The sequence below is a fragment of the Nicotiana tabacum genome, chromosome 8 (assembly GCF_000715075.1).
Source record: "Nicotiana tabacum cultivar K326 chromosome 8, ASM71507v2, whole genome shotgun sequence".
NCBI classification, from domain to species: domain Eukaryota; kingdom Viridiplantae; phylum Streptophyta; class Magnoliopsida; order Solanales; family Solanaceae; genus Nicotiana; species Nicotiana tabacum.
In genome coordinates, this window is record NC_134087.1 from 108,149,686 (window position 1) to 108,164,917 (window position 15,232).

At 33.4% G+C, this 15,232-nt stretch overlaps 2 protein-coding genes and 1 pseudogene across 2 annotated transcripts; 2 read left to right on the top strand and 1 right to left on the bottom strand.

Annotated features, from left to right (window-relative positions):
- Positions 1-5,006: 5,006 nt before the first annotated feature.
- On the top strand, positions 5,007-8,766 carry LOC107825546 (uncharacterized; annotated as a pseudogene).
- LOC142163243 (L10-interacting MYB domain-containing protein-like) lies at positions 6,298-7,025 on the top strand. The gene is made up of 3 exons (XM_075220510.1): positions 6,298-6,621; positions 6,711-6,765; positions 6,868-7,025. Exons 1-3 carry the CDS (start codon positions 6,298-6,300, stop codon positions 7,023-7,025), a joined length of 537 nt encoding a protein of 178 aa, XP_075076611.1.
- A 2,188-nt stretch (positions 8,767-10,954) lies between the features above and the next one.
- LOC107825545 (laccase-17-like) lies at positions 10,955-14,340 on the bottom strand. Its single transcript, XM_016652417.2, has 6 exons — positions 14,131-14,340; positions 13,873-14,024; positions 13,140-13,384; positions 12,928-13,056; positions 11,855-12,829; positions 10,955-11,332 (listed from the first exon to the last, which is right to left on the bottom strand). Exons 1-6 carry the CDS (start codon positions 14,248-14,250, stop codon positions 11,202-11,204), a joined length of 1,752 nt encoding a protein of 583 aa, XP_016507903.1. The 5' UTR covers positions 14,251-14,340; the 3' UTR covers positions 10,955-11,201.
- Positions 14,341-15,232: the final 892 nt, after the last annotated feature.

A 15,232-nucleotide genomic window follows, 5' to 3' on the forward strand; every position in this document is an offset into this window, starting at 1 on the left:
GGTTTAGACTTCTTTTTATACGATTTGAGGGTATGCAGGGCCGAAATAACCCTGTCCCACGCGAAATAGGAGACTTCCCGTCACCCAGCGCCCTGGGTAGCACTGGGCGTTGGAAATTTTTGTGCATCTGTAAGTTGCGCCTCAGGTAGTGCGGGGCGCTGGCCTGGGCGCTACACTTCGCCCTTTTCTTCTTTTGTTCTCTTTGTGCTTCAATTCGTGCACTTTAGTCCCATATTGCATCTGGGTGACTCCTACACATACAAATACCCCGAATTAGAATAAATCATTATATTTCACATCCAAAAGTTCATGAAACATGAGTAAAATACGTGGCAGTATGCATATAAATATACATATTTTAAGCCGAATATCATTATTTACTCTAAATTGAGTTGAAATTGCCTGAAAGAAGTTCCTAAGTTTGTTATTTAGAAATTTTTTAACCATTATTGTAAAACTTATAATTAGGTTATGTGCACTTAAATTGCTTCTTTAATTAAATCATCATATAAGGTGCTTAGGGGGTGTAATTTAGGAGAAAGGTTATGGGAGAGCAGAAGTTCAAATTTCCGGACAAAGGACTTTAAATTCATCAGCATAAACAGTGATAACAAAGTTTCTTAGTACTAGTACAAATGGAATGTAACGGATATTGATTGAATTAGACTAGGTGCTTATAAAACTAACATGAACACGAGGTTATCCAACAAAGAAAACAACAAAAGCAATACAAAAAGCCTGATTGATACAATTTTATGTATTTCTTTTTTTTCTTCTACCACATTTCTATGTGATTCTACGGCTGAAGCAATGTGCTTCTCGAATGTTAGATGATGCATACTTCCTTGGGATGTATTTGATCTCCATGAAAGTAAAACAGTACTTCGAATCGTTCACGAGCAACAACTTGCCTTGATTTTCCTTCTTGTTTTTTAATTGGGGGCCAAAGCAGCGTATGAGCGAAGGGTTTTTGTGGATCTTCTTGAATATTTAATTGTCAAGAAGCGTTCGGTCGCATTTTGAGTTGATTTTGAGGAAAAATGTTTCTTGATTACTTCAATTTTAACAAAGACAATATTTGATATTTTAATCTTTTTATGATTATTCTATACATGAGTTTATGGAATTTGCGATAAGCTCAGCTGCGTAATTAAGTTTTCAAATCGAGGAGCCTATACAGAACTATTGTACAATTTGAAAATTGATTCTGAGTTCTGACTACAGCGCCATATATGGGCATGTGCAAGAAAGAACATTGGCCGCTTCCACTGATAAATTTACCCATGGAAAAAGGTCAAAATAACACGGTATAACCAGTTTTTGGATTGGTCATTCAAAAATAGCCAGCGTTTACGAAGTCAATGAAAAATAGCCACTATTTTGCTGCAACAGAGACCGGTCCAGCATAATATACTGGAGTTTGGTGCACCTGTTGTATGAACTCCAGCATATTATGCTGGACCAGTATACTTTGCTGACTCCAGTATAATATACTGGAGACTAGAGCACCGGTGCTCCAAACTCCAGTATATTATGCTGGGGTTCTAGTGTACTTATGCTGGAACTTCATCATATTATGCTGGAGTTTCAGCATACTTATCCTGGAACTCTAGTATAATATGCTGGAGTTCAAGCATACTTATGCTGGAACTCCAGTATAATATACTGACGTATTTTTCGGGGTTTGAACAGTGTTTTCGCTCAGATTTATCTTTACATGAAAAGTGGCTAAATTTCGATTACTTTTGAAACTGGGCTATTTTTTAATGACCAGTTGTAAATCTGACTATTTTTGAATTTCTCCCTGGAAAAAGTCCCATAATTAAGTAACCTTCTGCAGTGTTTTAAAAGGCGGGAGCGTGAGGTGGTGCATTTTATTTAATACGGAGCGAGGCGAAAGTTTCGGGACCCGGGGCGTAAGCCTAACGTATCTTTAATTTTTTAAATTTATAAATTAATAATATAGCGTTATAATACGATAAAAATAAAAAAGATATATTAAAGTTTAAAAAAACTAAAAAGAATTAAAGAAACACATATAAAATAAAATATTTAGCATATTTTACAAATATAAAGAATACAATATTGTTAAAGTTACTATGAAATATAAATTAACTATAACCTCTTAACTTTTAAACAATAAAAAATTAGAATTTCTTAAAAAAAATTATCAAATTGCATATTTTACCTCTTTAAAAGTTAATACTCAATAAATTTTATCAACACTGTAATTTAAAATAGTACTCCTTCATGAGTAAATATAAAATTATTTTTAAATAGTAAAATAAGAAATGTATGATAGTTTTGAGAGACATAGAACTAAGACATAAAAATCTATCAAGTAAAGATATCAATTTTGGTCATCTATTTTTAGAAGAAATATTCAAATGATATTCACTCTCACGATGTTTTCAATTAGTAAATATGTAATACTATGGTTCGTTATTTGAATTACTCACGATTTTTATGTTCCTATAGATAAAAAAAACTTTAATCATTCATTTGTTAAAGAATTTTAAGAGTCAACGGTAAAAATTAATGAATTCAACACATGATTTGTATAGGAACTGTTGGGCGAGTCCCGAGCGTTGATCGCTAGGCATGTTTAGGTCTTCCAACCAAAAGGAAATTCTAACATAAAAACTTTTACCTTATTTTGGAAAGAATATAAATTCTATGTACTTAAAACTTTTACCACATTTTGGACAGTATAAAAATTATGTAATAACATGTAAATCTCAATTGATTAAAGATTGAACATTGATAGCAACATAACAACCATGCTATAACCAAATATTAAGTGTGAACCATCAGCTGCACAAATTCACACCAGTAAATATGTTGCAAACTAAAAGGTCTTTGACATTTTGCAATATTCTTAGTTCAAATATCGAAGAAGTATTATGCTAGTATTAAACATTGGATACTCCACTTTAAATGGTTTACTGAAATGTAGCAGAGAGTTTGTGACAGTGATTCTGATAGGAAAAAAAGAGCATCTCACAGAAATGCAGGAACACAGAAATCACCACAGTAATTGACCAATTGTCCATCACACAAGTGAAAGACTGCAAAATCTTGAATAATTAATAACCCCTACCGACCATTTTGTGAAATGAATGTAGAATTTCAACACCACTAATAGGATATACCTAATATTCAAATCCTCTGTCACACTTCCCATCTACCATCAAACACTCCCTCATGACTATGCGTGTGTCTTTGCTTCTCAAAGAAATAAAAATAATGTAAACACAATATGGGATAGGTTAAAGAGTGTCGAATGGAGCACCATACAGTAGTCAGCATCTCCATAAATGCTTATGATCTCCAGAAAGAGGTTCAAGAACCAAACCAGAGATTAAAATTCTCAAATTTAGACCATGAAAATATAACTCGGGTAATTCGTCCGGACATAGGAAAATGATTTTCAGTTGGGCGTCTTTGAGTTACGAGCCATTGTTTAACTCGACTTGTCCACCTTGATCCAAAAAAACATAAATGAGATATGACACATTAAATGAATATAAAAATGTTACAGCTAGGAAAAATGGCAGACATTAGACGTAAGCATTAACGTGCAATGTTAAGAAACACTGGTCAAACACCTATTTCAGATTTAAAAGCCTTCCGAAATTACACCATTGTCTCAAACTGCTATAAATAGAAGCCAACTCTTCATTGTCATTCTGTCTAGTGTTATCAACCATTTCCCCCTTTTCTTTAGTACATTACAGACATTTAATTTTTACCCGTTCCTTTTTCGCTCCATATTCTTTCCGATATATTATACACTACAAGAATTATCATAAATTTCGACGAAAAAAGCCCCAAAAATTCTGTCAGCAAAATGGAGTATTATTATATGGATGAGAAATGGAAATTATCAAAGGATGATCCATGTTGTCATTCGTATTCCTCCTCAAAATCATCATTATTTAGGAGCTATTCACAAAAGAGCCCAAGCTCAAATCCCCCTCTTCCTAGGAGTTTATCACAAAAGAATCCATACAGATCTTCCCTCTCAAGGAGTTCTTCACAAAAGAGTAGTTCTTCTTCAAAGTCTCGACTTACGAAAAGTGCATCCCAAAAATGTGCCAATTTCACCCGAAAATGTAGTAATTTGGCTAAGGAACAGAAGTCAAAATTTTATATTGTAAAGAGGTGCATTGGAATGCTTGTCCGCTGGAACAAGCATGGAGATTCTTGAAACTACGTAATTACTGATACTCACTACTATTGGCAGAGTTAAATTTCCACAAGTAAGATCTCCTTATTAGTTACCCTTTATTTGTGAGATGGATATTGGTCTTGTGACCAACAAAAGTTTCTCTCTGCCATCATATCGAGAAGAATAGATCATAGTAGAGATAAATTCAAGATTTAGGATCTGTGAGTTCAATTCAGGATGTCTTTGGATCTTGTAATACATATACATTTTCTTACCATATATATACATAATTTGCGTCCAATACAATGGATTCAGTTGAATCAACGGAAAAAGTCTTCGATCTTTGCCTTGATAACAATGTAACTTCAATCAGGGAAGGCAATGAAAGTACAAGAGTAACAGATTCCGTGAAAGTGTAATACTTCTATGATATTCCTTCTCCAATTTATGTGATACATTTTTTTTTAATATGACTCAAAAAGAATGATAACTTTTTATATTTAAAAATAATTCAAATTTAAATTTCTTATTTTACTTTTAATAAAATAACTTATAACCATATAAATATTCACAATATATTCTGTATCACATATTTAATTTTTTTTTAAACTATATGTTCTGTCAAACATTATCGAGACGGAGGAAGTGTTATAAATTTTGGTTAAGTTGTATTGATGAATACCGTTAAAACCATGTCACATGGTGTTGTCTGGAAAGCTGTATTTTCTGCTTCTCTTACTGTCTCTGCAATAAAAAAATTCTTTTCTGTAATTGGAACTATCCAATAGAAGAGGACACAAATATGAATGGTCAAAGGAAAGAGGGGTCAGTAAATCTTGAAAACTAATGATATGTGATCATAAAACTTAAACCTTAGTCCCAAAGTAATAACTAATACCCATGGAATTGTCCCTAGACCTTAATCCCAAATATTGAAGAGGAATATTTATAGGGATACTAGCCTAAGGCCTCATTTGTTTGCACTTAATGGAGGTCTGAATCTTAATCGTTCAGATCCAGCCTATTAAGTGCGTTTGTCTTTTAGATCTTAACCCTACTTATTCAGATCCAGCCCATTAAGTCTATTTGTTTTTTCTCTTTTAAAACCTCTTAATAAGTCTGAATGCATCTGACCGAAACAGACCCACAACAAAGTCCTAATGGCGCCCAAACTCTTAAAAACACGGTAAATGTGATTTTCCCAATTATTCCCGCAACAAATTTCGCAACTATTCACTCAACGATAAGGCTATATTTTAGCAAATTCCACGCTTTCTTCTTCATCTTCCGTGCATAAACTTTCACGCCTCTCTCTCTCACTCTCCATTTATCATTGGCTATCCAATTCTTTTTCTCTTGAACAGGTAAGATTCTAACCTTTAGAAAGTATGTTGCTATTATTTTATGAACTTCGCAATAAGCTTGCCTATTATTTTGTAAAAATTATACTTGTATGAGTTTCAAGATCTCAAGTATAATTTTTTGGCTCTAAACTTCTAAATTGTTTCGCGGATGGTTATCCAAGGTTTAAGCCAAGTTTGGCCGTATGCTGCTAGCTTTTGCAGAAATACTTTTTTGTTGGATCTTCTGAAAATTATTTGTAAAACAAATATATACATATAACTTATTCACTAAGTGTTTTGTAAAATAAATTTGTAAAGTATTTTTACGGTGTAATTCAGAAAGCTAACGTCTTGTAGCCTGAAATAGTGTCTAACTTTTAGGCCTAGAGGAATTTTAGAAGCTCCGTTTGAGCTAAAACTTGTTCAGATTAAACTCTTGATGAAGTGTTATTCATGTTGAAAACACAATTGCTCAAACACATTGGGACATTATGAATTTTTTTCTAGGCTTGAGGTAGCCCCATGAGCAACCTCACAGACATGTTGCTTCATATAACTGTATTATCAGAAGCATAACTTTTTCGTTGCCCTTTTATCATTTGTAAATGTGACAGAACCCTTGTTAGTTGAGGTTGATCAAATTTATCATCTTGCATGCCCTGCTCCTCCAGTTCTTTATCATACTACCATGACCATGTATAACATGAACATGTAATAGTTTAAAAGTGCACTCTTGCCTCATCAGTTCATTTTCAATAATCATTATTATTTTATATTTCAGCTATGGAACAATCTAGTGGAAATTCAAGAGCAAGTTGGAAAAATATGGATGTAGTAAAAACCTTTTTAGAAAGTCGTATTCAAGAAATATCCTTAAACGGAAGACTTGGAAGTAGTTTAAAGGCAGATTCATGGAACAAAGTTAAACTAGTTTTGGAGACTACTCATGGCTTTAGTGTCACACAAAAGCATATGAAGAATCATTATGATTATCTAAAAGAAAAGTATCAAGCTTGGTTGCCAATAACCAAAAAGACCGGCAATATTTATGACCCAGCAACCAATACCATTCTAATGTCTAATAGTGAGTGGGATGAGTACATAAAGGTTAGTTCATTATCAAGTAATTCAACTTTTCCTTTTTTTTCTATAAAGGAAAAAGTTTGACGTGCATGTTAAAAATCTCTTTATTATAGGCTCATCCAAAAGCAAAGGCATTGAAGACTTCGCCTCTACCATTCCCAGATCTTTGTACAAAACCTTTTGAGGGTTCTACATCAACATGAATTCATGGTTGGAGTCCAAGCTGTACATATCCCCGCCCTGGTGTATCTTCAATATCTACTACTATAGATGTAGATACACTTGATAACGTCGAAGATCTAGTTGGTAATAAGAATGATGGAGCTCCTACTGATTATCCATCTCAGTCTTCAGTTCCAATTGAAAAGAAACCTTTGGGAAAGAAAAAAAATCCGCATCGTCTCAATTGGACATTGAAGAGAAGATAAGTATTGCATTAGAGTTATTGGTTAAAAAAATAGCGGGCCTGACGTTAAAGAGTGTATGGTAAAACTAGAAGAACTTGGATGGGAAGAACCATTATACAATGCAACTGTTAGTATACTTTGCGAAGGTGACAGCTACAGGAAAGCATGGATAAACATTACCGAGATTGACAAATTAGAGAATTGGATTAAGGCCATGGGGAAAAAAATGGGGCTTATTTGATTTTTCTAATTAGCTAGATTATTAATTAGACGTTAATACTATGGAACCTTCTTTGTTTTTTCCAACTATTATCGATTATGCTTATTTAATTTTTTAATAAAATATTATGCTCGTGAAACATTTTTAATCTGTGATATACCTATTTGAAATGTCTTATTTGAATTTTGTTTGATGTGCATGGTATTGTTTTACTAATTAATTTATTTTGGTCATGTAACTTTTTATATTTTTCAAATACATAATGTGGTATACTTATTATTGTGTATTACACATTCTCTTTGTTACAACAGTTTAGACATGGACATTGAGGATCAAGTATTAGCGTTGATGAGCTTGTATTGGTGTAAAAATCATTTTAGACTCAAGAATATCCAAAGAAATAAAGATTTAACATCATCTTTATCTGGTAAAAAATACACACAAGAATTGTTGTCCGGCTCTAGTCGACAGTGTTTAGAACTGATGCGCATGTCTCGTGATGCATATGTTCGGCTATGTCAGCATTTTAGACATAAAGGATGGCTCATAGATAGCAAACATATTTCCGTCGAAGAAAAGATAGCAATATATCTGACCATTATATGTCATAATGAGTGTTTTGTGGTTATGAAGAGAAGATTTCAACATTCTTCACAAACGGTTCACAAATATTTTCATGATGTTCTTGAAGCAATGATGTTATTTGCAAAAGAGATGATATCATCTACAAAATCTGATTCAAACACACAAATGTCTGGTGCTCATAAAAACTTACGAATTTTTTTTAAGGTAGTATGTGCCATAAAATTATTCTATAACTTCGTAAGAAAAAAATTCATAACTATTAACATAAAATTATTATTTTTATTTGCAGGGAGCAATAGGCGCACTCGATGGGACATTAGTACATGCAGTTATTCCAGCTAATCAACAAATTATTTATAGAGGAAGAGGAAAGGGTAAATGTTATCAGAATGTTTTAGCTATATGTGATTTTAACATGGTCTTCACTTATGTTTATGCTGGATGGAAAGGGGTAGCACATGATGCACGTGTTCTAATAGAGATAACATCTAATCCAGATAATGGCTTTCCATTTCCTCCTTATAGTAAGTGATACAACTTATTAAACTATTCTGAAATAATAAGTTAGGTGTTTATTATATGCAATTAACCTTTTCTTTTGATGACAAATAAGTACTATTTATGTGATGCGACATATCCTAATACTCGAGGATTTCTAGCACCATCGTAATATTCGATATTGGTTAGGAGATTATCATCGTAGACGAGCCATAAATAAGGAGGAAAAGTTTAACCATGCTCATGCACAACTCAGAAATGTTATTGAACGTGCTTATGGAGTTTTAAAAGCAAGATTCTCAATATTGGACAAGATGGCTCCATATTCTACTGATGTCCAAAGAGATGTTGTTATTGCATATTTTGCAGTTCATAATTTTATCAGAAAAGAGCGACTAAATGATGACTTGTTTAATCAATATGATTCACCTCAAGTAATATTTGAGGAAGAAGGAGAACACGAACAAGTATTGGATGAAACAAATGGACCTAGCTGGACAACTGAAAATTCGCAATTTATGAACAATATGCACGAAGAACTTGCACTTCAGCTAATGCAAGGAAGAGGAAATGCTTGATAGTTTTATATTTTTGTTATTAGAAATATGTTTTTAATGCTTAAACATTAGAATTTGAAATAATGTTAATTAACTATTTTATTTGAATTTTATATATGCTATGTTTAAATATAGATAAATTGCACATATTCAGATACTAAAAACAAACAGTCTTAATCATTCAGTGTTCAGATCCAGAGACAACATATTAATTATTCAGTTGTGTATTCAAATTCAGATGTCTGAATCTTAATACACATTTTCATATTCAGATGTGTATTCAGATTCAGACGTCTTAATCTTAATAAAAACAAATGAGACCTAAGCCTACCGTCCAAAATAAGAGGTCACCTATCAGCACCGAAAGGTATGGTTTAATAGTCAATGAAGTGAATAAATATTATGGGCAATTAGAGTTTCTAGTTGAGGCAAACAAATGCTAGCTAGATGATTTTTTTTTCATCACATAATCCTTGGTGGAGATATTATATTAATAGCTATAATGGTGAAATATAACAAATACTTCCTCCGTTCACTTTTACTTGACACGTTTTGACTTTTTACATCAATTAAAAAATAATAAATGAAGTGCATAATTTTTACTATGATGCTCATATTAATTGATGCATATTTGATTGGATTTGAGAAAATATTTTGAAATGAGTAATAAATACTGTGGGTATAACAGGGAAAAAAAATTATCTCCTCTTGATACGCGTAAAGTAACAAGTAAAAAAAAAACTTATTTTTAGTATACATACCAAGTAAAAATAAACGGAGGGAAAATTTAATAGCATAATTACGGAAAGCACAAGATAACCAAGACAGTACCGCTTTATCAGAAAATAAGAAGAAAGGACTTGGTGTATTACTTGTTAGTAGTGGAAGCAGGATACAGAGAAATGTTTGACAGGTTCATCTAAAAGCTAAAAATGGGGTACCACTATGTACTTCCTTCAAGTTTAGATAATAAGACTAGTCTTGTCAAATCAGCTAATGTTCAAGAGCCAACCTGGAGCCCTGTAGTCATACATGTTGTACACAGAGGTCGTTCCTGCACTGATCCTATTTGTTAAACTTCCAATTATGAGCTAGACAAATGAAACTAAATATCCAAACACTCTTCACATAAAAAACTGAGTTGTACGTAGAGTTTTCATGATGATTTACTGGAATTATGCTTCTATCATAGCAAAGAATAATTGGTACTTACTATCTTGAGCAATTGTTCGAGTCATCATTGACAGTAGAGTCGATCCTGTTCGGGCCACCGCCAAATTTGGACTTTGGAGTGGCTGATCAACGACTGCTATTGTATTTGTGTTCCAAACACTTGCCCGTTATTTGACATATCAATGAGGCATGATTGCTAAAAATTTAGGTGCATAGCAAATTTAGGTGTTTGTCTAAAATGATTAATTTAAAGTAGTATTTATTTTTTGTTACATGATATGGATCTTCGTTAAAGAACCAGAAGAAGAGAAAGTCAAAACAGAGGAACTTGTCAATAAGTTGACAAATGTTGGAGTGCATGCAGCAGGCTTTAAGGAAATGTTAACAAAAAAATTTAGGGAATATGTTAGGATCGGGCGGAATTTAGCCAAACAATTTTATAATGACAATAACAAATACAATACAAGTTGATAATAATATTAATTAAAGAAGATAAAGAAGGCACAAAATTTAACGCGGTTCAGTCAAGCAGAGAGAAGCAATTTCACTATAACAACCGGTACACAAAAGAGAGTACAAAATTAGAATTGAAACTCTAATTATCCCAAAATATATCCTCGCTACAATCACTAGCAAAGAAGAGGTTCACTCAAAGTGTTTCTCAACACTAACTCTACGGAATATAACAAGACTCTCTATTACTCGAATACTAAAAATGAGTTTCTAATTAAAATATGAGATAATTCAAATGAAGTAAGATGACTCATATTTATAGGGCAAAGTTTTTGCTCTCCGAGTAAAGAAAAAACGAATAAAAGAAAATACTTTTATTCTTTGGCTCCAAGTTTGCATTGACTCCAAAATTAGCCATGGACAAATTTAGGCCATGTCTTATAGAATATAATGCTAACAAAAACTTTAAAAAGAAATATGTTTTATTGATTCACCGGGTAAAAGTGTTTCCGACAAAAAAACATAAACAAAATCTCCTTCACTCCTCATCGTTTCACATTTCGTACGTAGACGATTCTTATATGAAAAACCTCAAACAATAAAACTCAGCACACAAGTGCACATGCAGAAAAAACAAATTAAAACAGACGTATAAATTATTGAGAGAAGAACAACGTAACGCTGGAGGAGGAATTAATTGAAGCAGAGCGTCTAACACTTGGGAAGATCAGCCGGCGGCGGTGGCAACTTTTGGTTTGGAAGCTCTCCATCTAACACCAGCCAAGCCATCCTCAAACCCCAACTCAGATGCACCTCAAAGTGACAGTGCATAAACCATACTCCTGTTCATACACATGAAAAAAAAAAGTACATAATCAAATGGATTTAACCTTTTATGAAATTTTATAACTACTACCGGCATATATTTTAATAGATAACCTGTCATATTTTTCATGTTACTAATCTTAAATTTATTCGAGAGTATCTTTTAGATGATCAATTCTTTACTATTACAAAAGTTAAACTCGATCACATATTAAAAAGGATATAGCCTGGCATTCAAGGCATCCCCGTACTCATGTACATATGATCCAATAAAGGACCGCATCCCAAGCAGTGTTATGAAGATAGTCTAACCTAACGTAAGCATTAGTTAATAATATGAATTTTCTTTTAGACAAGTGTAATTTTAACTTGTGATAGCACGCTAGTTACCATTTTTAGAATTTTTCTTATAATTGTCTTATCAAATAACATGATTATGTGAATAGTTTTTATACCATTAATCCATATAATTAAACTCGATCGGAATTTTTCATTTCAAAGTTGAGTTTATTAACTAGGAAAGTAGGAATGATGCTCACCTGGATTGTCAGCAAGAAAATGAATGGCTACCCATCCACCAGATGGAACGCCAATGGTGTTTCTTTCAACCGGATCAACAAGATTATAATTAGCAGGGTCTTTTTTAGGATCAAAATTACCAAAACCTTGACCAACCACATAGAAATTATAGCCATGAAGATGAAGAGGATGACTTTCAGCTCCTAAAATGCTAGTGTCCTGCATTACCAATTCCACTGAAGTATTGAACGGAAGCACCACAACTTTTGTGCCATTAGAAACATGAGTATTATTTGGAGGAGTTCCAGTGTAATTGAAGGGCACAAGAGGGACACTTGGAAAATTACTAGTGTATACGCCATTGGATTTTTTGAAGAAGTAGGATTGAAGTAGTGCTGTGGTTGGCAGAATCATAGAAACGTTATTAACAGAAGCAGAAAATTTTGAGGAATTATTTGGACCTTGACAAGTTTGGTTTTTTGGGCACGGGTTACTTCCAAGGCCTACTGTAAAGAAAAATTGTTTGTCAACTTTCTGTGGCACGTTAGCAGGGAATTGAGTATTAGCCAAAGATCGAAACTTATTACTAAAATTGGCTACAAATGAAGTGGAATTAATTGGTGGAAGAGTTGGGATTGGAAGATTTTTAATTGAAGTGTTAGATGATGAACTAATACTTGCAGATAAATTATCATACATAAGAATTCCAGTAATTGTGGAATTATCAAATGTGCCTTGGCCAGTGAAATATGGTCTGGCTGCCATCAAAAAAGTCGTTTGTTGGGGATTAGGATGTGTTTTAAGAAGGACATTTGTAGTTTGTCCAGGTGCAATGAGAATGATATCTGTTTCAAAAGGTTTGACATAAACTGCATCGGCTTCCACGACTGTCATTGAATGATTTGCTATACTGAAGAAAAGGTCGTCATTGAGTGCAGCATTGATTATACGAAGCATATATGTCTTCCCAGGCTTTACCTTTAGCTTAAATGTATCTGCAAAATGCAACATAAAGACATGTCTTCAGTTAGCTTACTGTCAGTATATAAAAGTTAAACGTATCAACTTCTGGCCGATAAAAGCTAGTACGTACCCTTTGCAGAACAATCGTATAATGGTCCAGGAAGACCATTAATAGTGTATGAATCAGAGACATTAGGTCCAGCTCCAGTTACAAGTGATTGATTAATCACGGCCTCGGTATTAGCATTCCACCACTCACCTGCAAAAAATATTTTTGCACTGTCGAGCATACAACTTAAACTCAATTATATATAATAAAGAGTGACATATATTTGATGTTACCAAAAATGATGGGAACTTCTTTGTGGGGTTTGGCAAATGGATAAGAAGTATTATGCTTGGGATAAATGATAAGAGGTCCATAGAGTGTAGCTCTCATCCATGAAATATGAGCATGCCACCATAGAGTTCCTCTTTGGCCAGTAATAGTGAAGTTGTAGACATAACTTTGGCCAGTTTGTATCGGGCATTGGGTGATATATGCTGGTCCGTCTGCCCATCCACTTTGAATTTGTCGAATTCCATGCCTGTTTGGACACAATTATTATACGTTGCTGTAACACTGGCCACAATTGCATAGGGCGAGTTCTGAAAATTTAGCTCTATCTGTTACTTTTGGTTTGAATTATGCTATATGTGTATAAAGGGCAAGTCAGCCCGGTGCACTAAACTTCCGCTATGCGCGGGGTCCGGGAAAGGGCCGGACCACAAGAGTCTATTATACGCAGTCTTACCTGCATTTCTGCAAGAGACTGTTTCCACGGCTCGAACCTGTGACCTTCTGGTCACATGACAGTAACTTTACCAGTTACGCCAAGGCTCCCTCCACTGTGCTATACGTGTATATGTAAAAAAATGTGTACAGATAATTTCATAAAATATCACATTCATTTGAACAAACTGATTCTCTGGATCCTAGATTCGTCCGTGGATACTGGATATTAGTAGCTAATTTAATTATTATCCAATTGAAAGTAGTGTACCAATAAAAATGTTGGAAGCTAAGAATTCATACCAATGGAAGCTAACATTGTTGGAGACGTGATTAATAACTTTAACCACGACACGATCACCTTCCCTAGCAACAACACGAGGCCCTGGGAATTTCCCATTCACAGTCACAATTGTCTTTGTTTGGCATAGCCTAGTCACATTTTTCAATCTTATCTGCAAACATCAAACACAAAGAATTGATCGAAAAACAGTTTACATGAATTGATTATTTAATTAATTTTAAGAGTTACAACGTTATAATTAAGCTAAAGAAACCTACATCAAACTTGTAATGCCTTGTAACACCAGCAGTGACAAACTCTGGAAATAGAAAAATGCTACACGTGAAGCAGAAAATAGTAAGTAAAATTGATCGTGGTGAAAAAATAGAAGCGCTCATGTTTCCTCTCTTTTGCTTTGTAACTTTCTATATTTGGAAAGTAATTAAGAGAGATGTACTGTGAAACTATATGATTTCTTTGCACGGAATGATATTTGAGGAGCCTATGAGATATGCTTATATAGACATGTTTAGACGATATTGTTTGGTTAATAATTAGGTACTAATAGTTGTCTAAATTCCCAGTAGTGTGAAGCAAAACCTGCAGCCAAAGGAAAAAAAAAAAACAATCACTAGGAAAGAGATATACCACCAATTGATAAGAGTGTCGCTAAAGTCTATTTTATTCAGTAAATCCTTATCTACTCATAACTAAATGTTCTGACCAAGAATACCCATGATATCTTACATATTTCGAAGTTTATTATATACAGTGACAATATGAAAAATATTTATAATATCAGTGTAATTCACATGTAGTATCTTTTAAGTGACACTACTAGTGTAAAACTAAAAGTTAATTAAACTCCTTAAGTTGTCCATCTTGAAGGGTTTTCTAGCGATTTTGCATAATTTAGTTATAATTTATAAAATCAGTGTGGATCGAAATTCAACTGTTAATAGCTTGCTGACCAAGATAATAGCTCTTTACTCTTCTCTTCCCAGGTCATATTCATCTTCATGCTAATTCATCATTTTCATGTAGGACTGTACCTAGTTAAAATATTGTCAAAAAACAAAATCTAAAGTGTGACGTTTGGCCCACACCTTTCTTCCACGCAAGAGAAGAATGATAAGACATTAGGTCGTACCGTTAAATTTGCGATGTGATCAACACACTACTTATAACCATTTCTTTGTAATAAAGCAATTTTGAATAAAAATTTAGGAGAACCCCAAGATTAATACTAGTGCTTTACGAGGTAGTATGTTTTTTGTTTTTTATGGTGTAATTAGTAAATTTATTAGGACGAATGACTAAATACAGTAGCTATTTATTCATTTAGTACTATTTTTTAGTTACACCAACTACGTACCTTGT

Coding starts and splice junctions, on each gene's coding strand:
- LOC107825545 (XM_016652417.2), bottom strand. CDS start 14,250: ATGAGCGCTTCTATTTTTTCACCACGATCAATTTTACTTACTATTTTC. Junction 14,025..14,130: donor CAAGGCATTACAAGTTTGAT/GTAGGTTTCTTT, acceptor TGATGTTTGCAG/ATAAGATTGAAAAATGTGAC. Junction 11,333..11,854: donor TTTTCTTGCTGACAATCCAG/GTGAGCATCATT, acceptor GTGTATGAACAG/GAGTATGGTTTATGCACTGT.
- LOC142163243 (XM_075220510.1), top strand. CDS start 6,298: ATGGAACAATCTAGTGGAAATTCAAGAGCAAGTTGGAAAAATATGGAT. Junction 6,622..6,710: donor AGTGGGATGAGTACATAAAG/GTTAGTTCATTA, acceptor TCTTTATTATAG/GCTCATCCAAAAGCAAAGGC. Junction 6,766..6,867: donor TCTACCATTCCCAGATCTTT/GTACAAAACCTT, acceptor CTACTACTATAG/ATGTAGATACACTTGATAAC.